This window comes from Coregonus lavaretus (assembly GCF_964263955.1).
Source record: "Coregonus lavaretus genome assembly, chromosome: 16".
In the NCBI taxonomy this organism is placed as follows: Eukaryota; Metazoa; Chordata; class Actinopteri; order Salmoniformes; family Salmonidae; genus Coregonus; species Coregonus lavaretus.
Window position 1 is genome coordinate 38,974,417 of NC_140003.1, and position 12,105 is coordinate 38,986,521.

The 12,105-nt window shown below is 43.2% G+C and overlaps 2 protein-coding genes across 3 annotated transcripts; one reads left to right on the forward strand and one right to left on the reverse strand.

Moving 5' to 3' along the window:
- Positions 1-910: 910 nt before the first annotated feature.
- Positions 911-3,500, reverse strand: LOC311143357 (tripartite motif-containing 13-like). 2 transcript variants are annotated; one of them, XM_084179198.1, is made up of 2 exons: positions 3,458-3,500; positions 911-2,722 (listed from the first exon to the last, which is right to left on the reverse strand). In XM_084179198.1, the coding sequence occupies exons 1-2, from the start codon at positions 3,488-3,490 to the stop codon at positions 1,481-1,483; spliced, it is 1,275 nt and encodes a 424-aa protein (XP_084035324.1). In that variant the 5' UTR covers positions 3,491-3,500; the 3' UTR covers positions 911-1,480. The 2 variants fall into 2 exon arrangements, with proteins under 2 accessions (XP_084035324.1, XP_084035325.1); XM_084179199.1 differs by lacking the exon at positions 3,458-3,500 and adding an exon at positions 2,804-3,402.
- Positions 3,501-4,398: 898 nt separating this feature from the next.
- Positions 4,399-11,624, forward strand: LOC311143664 (SPRY domain-containing protein 7). Its single transcript, XM_084179535.1, has 5 exons — positions 4,399-4,556; positions 4,714-4,830; positions 9,780-9,946; positions 10,851-10,953; positions 11,435-11,624. The coding sequence occupies exons 1-5, from the start codon at positions 4,451-4,453 to the stop codon at positions 11,530-11,532; spliced, it is 591 nt and encodes a 196-aa protein (XP_084035661.1). The 5' UTR covers positions 4,399-4,450; the 3' UTR covers positions 11,533-11,624.
- Positions 11,625-12,105: the final 481 nt, after the last annotated feature.

Here is a 12,105-nt window from a genome sequence, read left to right on the forward strand (position 1 = left end):
TGGGATTTCCATCAGGATTTCGTTCCTTCAGAAAAGTGAAAACCGCACGACATGTCCAATGGACACCTCCAATGGATGCACTGCCCAATTTTCATTAAAACGTACGGCCCAATGTAGGCTTATATGGTTGCTTTCTGTATAGGCCTATACGTTTTCTGAAAACTAACCTAAACTAAAAATGAGAGAGATATGTTTGTAGCTATAGGCCTATTACTTCTAGACAATGTTACATATGGGATGGAATTATTTAGTAGCCTGTTAGAAGTAAAAATTGCTCTTCCGTCATCTACTTGCAACATGCATGGACTGCATAGCGGCCCAGTGTAGGCAAACCATGGCCATCTATGACAATCCGTGGCATTCAAAGTTGAGCTCACGTTGACATTCACTGGGACAGTTGATTAAATCTATTTCATCCCATATGTGTATAATTAGTTGTTGTAAATGGAATTTCAGAATTAGATTAGGCTTATTGTCTTTCGATTTTGCACAAAAAAATCGCCACTGTGGTCAAAACGTAACCTAGGCCTAAAGGCCAAAACATGTTTTTGAATAATACAAAATAAATTGCTATATAATGTTATATTTAGATAAGCCAAGACGATTTTTCTATAGGCCTAATTATGCAACATTCAACCTTGGCCCCGGTGGAGGTTAAATCACGCAATGATGTCCGATCAACAGGGAAGGCGAACATTAAACGAGCATTTGGAACGCCTGTGCGAGTGCATGGAATTTCATAGTCGTAATGTCGGTATTTCATCTCACTTGAGCAGTGTGCAGGGGCACCAATAGAGGCTTCACTTCTGACCTTGACCGGGAAAATAGCCTACACGTGCGAAAAAGAGCCTCCACAAATTTGGTGAAACCCCCTCAGTCACTCAAAAATAAAGATGACGAAAAAGACCACATTTATGTTTTATTAGGTAAAAAATGAGTCTGGTGACACCGTATGAGGCATTTTGACAACTCAACAGATGGTCAGTAAAAGTAAGGCAAAAAAAAAAACGATACTCAAGACATTTAAACTCGATGTAAATATTAGGCCTATCCTACATAATCTAGCCTATGGAATGTAAAAATATCCTGAGGTGACAGACTATGACCTGTGGTTGTCAAAGTCCTAGTGTGATCATATGGCTTGGAGAAGGATGGATGGTGCTCCTGGTCAGAGCTGCTGCTTAACACTCACCAAACAAGCCATTCACAAATGACAACATTTAATGTACTGCAATAGTGTTTTGATTTACCTTAGTGTTGTATGGTTATGATGTTTAATGTATATATATATATATTACACACACACACACACACACACACACACACACAACACAAGCATGATAAATATGTGCTTGTAAATACTTCAATAGCTTTCTAGTGCTTGCTATGAATCTACTAATAGCTTGTACAATATAGGCTTTCAATATCAGACTGCCATAGCTTGCTTCAGATCCATGTAGCAAAAATAACACTCGGGAATCTAAAGAAATTTACTACGGCTAAGAAATTCGTCAAGAAAATCGGCATGTGTCTTAAAGAGGTTCAGGATACAGTTCAGAATCGCACCCACCAGGCAAACGCAGGCATCCACTACCTCTCCCCAGCACTGCCACGCACCGTTAGCCAGTTCCAGCCACCCAGCCAGCACTGGCAGGTAGGCATGGCTGAGCGAGGAGATTTGGGCTGACACCGCGGTCAGGCTGTCAGGCTGCAGAAGCACCAGGGCGCATAAAAGGCACACAAAAAACACGACAACTCTCCCCAGCGCTTTGCCGCCGACATGCGGGGTCGTTGAGCTATACACGCCACTCTCGTGCGGGACCGAGAGCTTGTCCACATCTTTAAGCTTCATCGAGTCCCAGTTTTTGACGTCGAAATTCCTGACCAAGGGACCGACGTCCATGTCTGTCCGGGAGGGCAGCGGCGTTTCCCGGACGACGCGCAACTTCTCCCTGAACTCCTGCATCTGCTCAAGGAAGCAGAGGGGGTCGGTCACATTCCTGAAGGACTCGGCGATGCTGAGAGCGCGCTTCTGCTCCTCCAGCGCAGCGCTCAGTTTATTGATCTCGGGGTCGTAGGCTTGCATCACCACCAACTTCAGCGTCTCGAAATCGGAGAGGATCTCGTTCTTTTTGTGGTCCAGGGCGCTGATCAGTTTGACAAAATAGTCGGTTACTTTCTCTGCGTCCCTGGAAACTAACTGGAGCGCCTTTTTCTTACTGGCTTCCAGTGTCTCCAGGCAGGATAGTATATCCGTCCTGTGCCAGCGCTCCACTCCCTGGAACAGCTCTTCAAATGCGGATTTCTCCTGCTCGTACGCGTCTTCCAGGGCACAGAATGTATGTCCTTTATGGTCGCCTGTTGTTGCGCAAAAACCACAAATAAGTTTCAAGTCTGTGGCACAGAATATATTAAGCGGTTGACCACTGTGGTGTTTGCACAGGGCCATCCTGGGTAAAACTCTGATTTTGTTGTATTTCTCCACGATTCCACGTAACGAGTAGTTGATCTGAAGGCTGTTTATGCCGTTTTGAGGGGTCTCCTTGCGGCAACTGGGGCATTTGAAAGGGGGTCTCCAAACAGGTCCTCGGTTGTTCCCCTCCAGAATCCCCTCCAAGCACTTCTTGCAGAAGCTGTGTGAGCACGGCAGAACTCGGGGGTCCTCAAAGACACAGCAGCAAATTGGGCAGGTGAGGTCCTCCTCTAGAAGCTCCATGGTGTTCTGAAATAAAAGACAACCAGGATTGAGTGGAGAACTAATCGAAAATAATAGATCAATACACTATCCATCAGTTATACATACCCGTTTGTTTAGCTACTTCACCCAGCCGCGCAATAATTCAAAGGTAGTGATGGTGGAAATGCACATCCCTAGAATTACGCATGACAACACTTTGGATAAAACCCAGAGTACCCACTCCAGCGAATGGTGTTAAAATTCAGCCACCCTCAAAAGGAAAATAAGAGGCGACGATGTACCCGCGTAAAACATGAAAATAAAAAGCGCAGTGGAACATCACGCCTAGGTGCATAGACTATTTGGCTACAGTGAAAAACCATTCGCCACGGTCCCTATTTTTCCTATGTTCAACGACCTACTTTTTAGTGTTCACACTAGATGTTTTTTTTTTATGAGACGGGATATCACGCAATCACGACACAGCCGTTTCATCCAACTGGTCTATATATAGATGAGATGGTAACGACTGAAGTTCCCACTCACTTCAGATTTGACTTCTGCTTTAATGTTAATAGCCCGCTGAAACGTAACCTTAGCAATATAAGCTATGCTGCATAAACACAAACTTCCACCAACGATTACCACTCAGTATAAACGAGTCGCAGTCTATAAGTTAGATCATACACGAGTATGTCCTATTGGCAAGGTATTGAGGATGGTTATGACAGCTTTTGCAGGCGTATAGCAACATGCAACTGGACCAAAAAAAACACTTACCAGCTGCAAAGACGCACAGTGCAACGCAATCATGGCGCTTGTTGCTGTGCAGACTTCGCCCTTTCCGGGAGAAAAGTTAACCATTGCATGGCCACAGCACTGCGCTAACGAACCTTCCAGCTCCAAATAGCGCACAGTATAGAACGCGCCTGATACAGTGGCGCGCAGAAAGTAAAAACATCTCAGTGATATTAATGGCCAGCGTTTTTTAAGTACATATTTTTTACTTTTTAAGAACAAGATGCGTTTTCTTTTTCAGTAGTAAAAATGCAGAGGATCCCTGCAAGTTGGAGTTGGGAGGCGGGCTGTTGCTATGCAAAACATTTTTACAGCGTGAAAGACTGTCAACCACTAGGTTCTTAGTCACCCGGCTTTTGATCACTGCCTCTATTGCACCATTTGTATACGTCATTATGAACTTGAAGTAACGATAATCGATTCATATGTGTGAAGTTTGAACATCAGGCTATAGTGCATGTACGTTTGCATTGTAATTTTCATCCCCACTGATACCCAGCGCATGAAAACAAAGTAGCCTATTAGAAGTGCTCTCAAAAGACTTGGTGATAGGCTACTGAACGGCTCCTTTTTTAACTGACGACATGTAGGCCTACCCAGCAACAATATTGGTGTTCATTACAGGCATTTGCCCCGTTATTTGATAGGAGATGGAATTCCCACTCTACACACATATGATCATGCCATGTGTCCCAGGCTTGACACATTGATAACCAATAGCTACTAAGTCACGTGTAATTTTTTTTTTTTTGACCTTGATTTTCTTCCCTTGTTTCCATGCCATCAGGAGCCGCTGCTTTGCAAGCAATGTGATTGGACGCATTGGAAAGGAGCGCATGTGTGGCTCATGACACTGTGGTATGGCTGCCACCAGGTGTCGCTGTTTCATTATGATGGTAGCTTTTCTCATGAGCTCCTTCAGAGCTTGTTAACTTCGTTGGCATGACCATTTCCGGATAATATTTTAGCGCAAGAATGGCTGCAATGTTTACGTGTTGTCTGGGATGCTGCGGAGATGGGGGAACGGGGCATATTCCCCTCAAAGAAATGCCCACCGTCCAGTTAGACACGCATCATATGGGTGAGAGAAAAACTTTCTGACGGGTCGTTGTTTTAAGCAGTAAATGCTCGATAGAAGGCCGGTGTGGTTAGCCTATCTTGGCTAGCTACTGTCCAGCTTGCTGTTTTTGACAACGCCGTCGTAAATAAAATTCAAATATTGATTTGTTCTTGTACAGGCACGGATGTGGTCATCGTGAAGAGTGGCCGGAGGATATGTGGCACCGGGGGTTGCCTCGCCAACGCTCCCCTGCACCAAAACAAGAGTTACTTTGAGTTCAAGATCCAGTCCACAGGTAATGATTGAACATGAGTCCATGTACTGTCCACCTGTCTGTCTTTGTGTGGGAGATAAAATGAATAAGGAACTATGGGGAATGTCGTTTGGTGTGCGCGCATCAGGCAGGGTAGCTTTGGGAAATAACATCCGGAGTATGTGTATAATAAGTTGGACTCCCCGAGTGAACCAAGAGAGTGTGTGTGGTTCTGAAAAAAATGAAATTAAATACAATAGTAAATGGCAGGTATAAGCTTAATACAACCTCCAATTACATAAGCTATAAAGAATACGGCTACAATAGGTTATGTGCTGCACAGGGCAATACAACCTAACAATATGGCTGTGACTGCACTAATGAAAGATCAGACAGGTGCAGCCACACAGCACTACCAAGCAGCACCATCATCCTCACACAACTGCATATATATATATATATATATATATATATATATATATATATATATATATATATATATATATATATATATATATATATATATATATATACAGTACCAGTCAAAAGTTTGGACACACCTACTCATTCAAGGGTTTTTCTTAATGACTATTTTCTACATTGTAGAATAATAGTGAAGACATCAAAACTATGAAATAACACATGGAATCATGTAGTAACCAAAAAAGTGTTAAACAAATCAAAATATATTTTAGATTTTAGATTCTTCAGAGTAGCCTTGATGACAGCTTTGCACACTCTTGGCATTCTCTCAACCAGCTTCATGAGGAATGCTTTTCCAACAGTCTTGAAGGAGTTCCCACATATGCTGAGCACTTGTTGGCTGCTTTTCCTTCACTCTGCGGTCCAACTCATCCCAATTAGGTTGAGGTCGTGGAATTGTGGAGGCCAGGTCATCGGATGCAGCACTCCATCACTCTCCTTGGTCAAATAGCCCTTACACAGCCTGGAGGTGTGTTGGGTCATTGTCCCGTTGAAAAACAAATGATAGTCCCACTAAGCGCAAACCAGATAGGATGGCGTATCGCTGCAGAATGCTGTGGTAGCCATGCTGATTAAGTGTGCCTTGAATTCTAAAAAAATCACAGACAGTGTCACCAGCAAAGCACCATCACACCTCCTCCTCCATGCTTCATGGTGGGAACCACAGATACAGAGATAATCCGTTCACCTACTCTGCATCTCACAGAGACACGGCGGTTGGAACCAAAAATCGCAAATGTGGACTCATCAGACCAAATGACAGATTTCCACCGGTCTAATGTCCATTGCTCGTGTTTCTTGGCCCAAGCAAGTCTCTTCTTATTATTGGTGTCCTGTAGTGGTTTCTTTGCAGCAATTCAACCATGAAGGCCTGATTCACGCAGTCTCCTCTGAACAGTTGATGTTGAGATGTGTCTGTTACTTGAACTCTATGAAGCATTTATTTGGGCTGCAATTTCTGAGGCTGGTAACTCTAATGAACTTATCCTCGGCAGCAGAAGTAACTCTGGGTCTTCCTTTCCTGTGGGGTCTTCCTTTCGTGTAGCGGTCCTCATGAGAGCCAGTTTCATCATAGCGCTTGATGGTTTTTGCAACTGCACTTGAAGAAACTTTCAAAGTTCTTGAGATTCTCCGTATTGAATGACCTTCATGTCTTAAAATAATGATGGACTGTCGTTTCTCTTTGCTTATTTGAGCTGTTCTTACAATAATATGGACTTGGGTCTTTTACCAAATAGGGCTATCTTCTGTATACCACCCCTACCTTGTCACAACACAACTGATTTGGCTCAAACGCATTAAGAAGGAAAGAAATTCCACAAATTAACTTTTAACAAGGCACACCTGTTAATTGGAATGCATTCCAGGTGGCTACCTCATGAAGCTGGTTGAGAGAATGCCAAGAGTGTGCAAAGCTGTCATCAAGGCAAAGAGTGGCTACTTTGAAGAATCTCAAATATAAAATATATTTTGATTTGTTTAACACTTTTTTGGTTACTACATGATTCCATATGTGTTATTTCATAGTTTTGATGTCTTCACTATTATTCTACAATGTAGAAAATAGTAAAAATAAAGAAAAACCCTGGAATGAGTAGATGTGTCCAAACTTTTGACTGGTACTATATATATATATATATATATATATATATATATATATATATATATATATATATATATATATATATATATATATATATCCACAAGGCTCATAGCAAACAAAATACCCACATAATCCATACCATATACAACCACAGGGCATATAAGACTAGGCACTGGTGGACATTATACTATACAATTAAATGCCAAATGTCCGAAATTAGATGACACAAACAACAGGATTAGCAAGCTTACAGTTGCTAGCTCGCGGTAAACACTCAAATTAGCATAACAAAGAGGAGTGCATCCAGAACACATAAAGAGTAAGAAATATGAAATCACATTTCTGAAGGACGTACACTGGCCTTGGCTAAAACAAAGATTTCTAACTAAAGATGGCTGGAACTTATCACTTGGCTTGTGTACTTTCTCTATACTGAACAAAAATATAAACGCAACATGTAAAGTGTTGGTCCCATGTTTCATGAGCTTTTCAATACGCACAAAAAGCTTATTTCGATTTAAGTTTTGTGCACACATTTGTTTACATCCCTGTTAGTGAGTATTTCTCCTTTGCCAAGATAATTAATCCACCTGATAGGTGTGGCATATGAAGAAGCTGATTAAACAGCATGATCATTACACAGGTGCACCTTGTGCTGGGGACAATAAAGGGCCACTCTAAAATGTGCAGTTCTGCCACACAACACAATGCCACAGATGTCTCAAGTTTTGAGGAAGCGTGCAATTGGCATGCTGACTGCTGGAATGTCCACCAGAACTTTTGCCAGAGAATTGAATGTTCATTTCCCTACCATAAGCTACCTCCAATGTCGTTTGAGAGAATTTGTCAGTACGTCCAACCGGCCTCACAACCGCAGACCACGTGTAACCACACCAGCCCAGGACCTCCACATCTGGCTTCTTTACCTGCGGGATCGTCTGATACCAGCCACCCAGACAGCAGATGAAACTGAGGATTATTTCTGTCTCTAATAAAGCTATTTTGTGGGGGAAAAACATTCTGATTGGCAGGTCCTGGCTCCCCAGTGGGTGGGCCTATGCACTCCTAGGCCCACCCATGGCTGCGCCCCTGCCCAGTCATGTGAAATCATAGATTAGGGCCTAGTTAATTTATTTCAATTGACTGATTTCCTTATATGAACTGTAACTCAGTAAAATTGTTGCATGTTGCGTTTATATTTTTGTTCAGTATAGTTACTTCCTTCTCCTCAGAGATCGCCCAGCATGCATCTGCTCCACATCACCGGTGGGCAGAGCTACAGCTCTCCTATGATTAACTAATATTTATTCTCCATAGTCTTTCGTACAGGTGTGTTTCGCAAGCATTCCCGGAAGTCTCTCTCAGATTTGAGCTAACCCTATTCCAAACTGTAACATTAATTATCCTAACCTGCTGCGTTACTTCTCCTAACCTGCTGCGTTACTTCTCCTAACCTGCTGCGTTACTTCTCCTAACCTGCTGCGTTACTTCTCCTAACCTGCTGCGTTACTTCTCCTAACCTGCTGTGTTACTTCTCCTAACCTGCTGCGTTACTTCTCCTAACCTGCTACGAAAAAGTAACTTCCGGTCGTAGCTGTATACCACCTAGTCAGAACCTTGATTCCGCCAGATGGCTCTATTATCCTTACGTCATATGTCATTTGACGTCCTGCATTAAACCAGACAGGAAGAGGCGAAGTGAGAGGGTTTACTCTGCCCAAAATCTGTCCACAAAAATAATAATTTTTGTATGGAGATCAATTCATGTCAAACTTGGTCAACAAATGTAATTGCTAATTTGCTACATGAGGCTTATTTGATCAAATAGAAGTTCTTAATGGTTAGGTTGTTACAAATGTACTGATAAGTGGATGCACATGGCATTTCTGGAATGTTGTGCCTGTTGTTCACACACGTATCTGCCCTCTCATTGGCTATAATGGTCCCACCTGGTCTTGCCTCCTCTCGTCTGCCTTCCATCTTTGAGGACATGTATTTCTATTGTTAGTGGTCACTCGACCATCTTGTCAATATAATAGATCATCTTTTATTAAACTGCACAGCTGGTAATACACTCGTGTCCCCTGGGGACCGGTTCGTACATAAAACATCCTCCATTCAGGCTGGAGAAGCAGTTTCCACCTCAACTCAATTTAATGGCCCGCCGGCTTAAAAAAGCTTGGAAGATATGCGTACAGTTTCAACAAAACAAAATTTTTCACCACAATGCTAGAGTGGCTAATGCTACTTCCTGCGCACTGCATTCATCCAGGGGTAAACAACAGTGCTTCAACCTGATTGGCTGAACTCTGTGTGCAACATCCGGAAATGGTGGTGGAATATTGTGTTTTATTAAGGCTGTATGCATATTTCCCATTTTTAGGTTGGCGGGCCATTAAATCGGGTTAAGGAGGAAAATGATGCCTTTGCAGCCTGAATGGAGGATGTTTTATGTACGAACCGGTCGCCGGGGCCACAAGTATTACCAGCTGTGCAGTTTAATGCAGGACGTCGATGACAAACGACGTAAGGATAATAGCGCCATCTGGCGGAATCAGGGCTACAGGCAGAGGGGATTCCCCTCGGTCCACTCCAGTGGTTATAGGGTTTACAGTACACGCCCTCTCCTGGGGGTACATGTGTGTTGGTAGAAGTCTACACACTTACTGTCCTGAACTGCACTGGCCTGGTTACACACACAGTTGCTGGAAGCGATACTGGAAAGCAAAAAAAGCCAGTCCAAGCTAGCAAAAACATTGACTAGAAGGAATACTCTCCTCCTAGTTGAAACGACCATATGCCAATATAGTTGCACCTCTGAACTTCAAGTAAAATGGCTTGAAAACCAGCACAGTACGGTTTGTGTTGGCAAGCTTGTTTTAAAGGTTCTAACCTCTGTGAGCAGGTATATGGGGGATAGGTGTGGCCACTCAGAAGGTGAACCTGAACCAGGTCCCCATGGGGCAGGACATCAACAGCCTTGTCCTGAGGCACGATGGCTCGGTGTACCACAACAACGCGGAGAAGAACCGTCTCCCTGCCAACAGCCTTCCACAGGAGGGGGACATTGTGGTGAGTGGACTGGGATGGTGGAGCGCAACGCAGCAGGTTTCATACATATGCTCAAGGTCTTTGTTAAAGCGTCAATGAACATGCTCTATAACAACTCAAACAAAGCAAGGAAAGCACATGGCGTAATTACAACACAGCAATCTTATTCTCTTCTGATAAACAAAAAGGAGTCCAACACCAAACACATGTTCAAAAAAAGGAATGGGACAAACTTACTTGTTCAGTAACGCATCCAGGTTATATTAGGAAAAAAACATTCTAGTCCTTAGCTTTAAAGTACACAATAAACACGTTCTCCAAACACTACACAGTCATGCTTCCAGTCAGAGTGGAAGAGGTGAAGCGAGAGGATCCACTCCCGTCAGAATCTGTCCACGCGGGAATACAGCGATAAGCAGACCGATAATGAGACCGCCCGCCTTTGGGACAACGACTCCCATTGTTAGGTCGGAGACGAGACCATCTCGCCATTATATATATATATATATATATATATATATATATATATATATATATATATATATATATATATATATATATATATATATATATAGAGTATCTCTTTTCCAGTCCATTAGGTTGCCACACTGATTAAAGGCAGGTGAGGCTACTTGAGGTGTGTTGGAGGAAGTCCCACCTCTATAGAGGTAGATTGGATTGGGCTAGGCCAGAGATCTGTATATAAAGACTAGATGCTCATGTCTCCGCCCAATGGGAGTCATTGTCCCAAAGGCGGGAAGGCAGGCGACAAGCTTAGGTCCAAAATAAGCCCATAGAAACACATTGGGCTTATTTTGGCGATGGGAAACCTCTCGCTTCCCCTCTTCCTCTCAGGACAGGCTAAGGGGAAATTCAGTCAGGAGGTGTACAGGGAATCTAATCAGTTGTTTGTTTTCCATCTCAGGGCATCACATACGACCATGTGGAGCTGAATCTCTATCTGAATGGGAAGAATATGCACTGTCCAGCTTCAGGGATCAGAGGCACCGTGTTCCCTGTGGTTTATGGTGAGTGTGTGTGTGTACACAGCTTCATGCGCAGGGACATACTTACTTTCTCAGGAGGGAAAACCACCAATATCAAACATGAGCAATTCTTATTTTATTCATATTTTCTTATTTCTCTTAACCTGTATCAACATAATATATGTTAACCCTTGCTCTCCCTTTTGTTAATTCCCAGTGGAAAAAACAGGCGCAAACGCCTAGTAAATCTGGGCCAATTTCTTTGGGGGTGGTTCTATTTTTCTGCCACAAGAGGGCAGTACGTACAAAGCTGAAACGGACAGCCTTCCTTTTGGTAGCATAAGATGTAATGGCAATTAAACACTACTGTTTTTTTGTTGTTGCTTGCACACCAGATTTCCCATGTGGTTACTAACGATGAAGTGCTAAATTGAGATCCAGTCAGTGAGTTATACCTGCTAAAGTACCCTCATGAAACACTGACTTGAACCCATGTTGATTTGATCTCTCTCTTCTGTTCCAGTGGATGACAGTGCCATCTTAGACTGCCAGTTCAGTGACTTCTACCATACGGCGCCGCAAGGCTTCGAGAAGATTCTGTTTGAGCAGCAGATTTTCTGAGCAGCACCTCCTTATACCTCCAGGCCTTTACACACACACACACACACAACCCTCAGCTCACAGTGCTCCTTGTTGCTCCGCAGAGATCTGTGACCCCCGCCCTTGTTCCGTCTGGTTTGAGTGTCCCTCTGTGTGTGTTATGTCCTGGTTACTCTCGCTTTAAAGCTGTTCTGGGTCCAGTTGGGTAGTTTAGCTCTTGGTTGATGCCAGCACTGGAGCAGTAAGAAAACGGATCCCAAGTCAGCGGTGAAGGGCATAGAGTTGCCAGTGTGGTGTGTGTGTGTGTGTGTGTGTGTGTGTGGTGTGCATTTGCAGCTGAAAGACAGTCAATTAGTCAATATTGCTTTGCTTCAGTTGTAATCATCCTGCATTGCCACGATCTGTTATGGTTGCTGCTGCTTTCTGAAAAGAGAGTTTAAACAATGTGTAGGTGTTGAGTCTGACAGTATCGTTGTGCAATCGCTACACATGTCCATTGGTCTGGACCAGAAGCCATGTTGAGTGTTCTTTACTGCTACCTATGTATGGTTTGATTATGGAATCTCAATAAACTCTTAATGCCATATTGATATA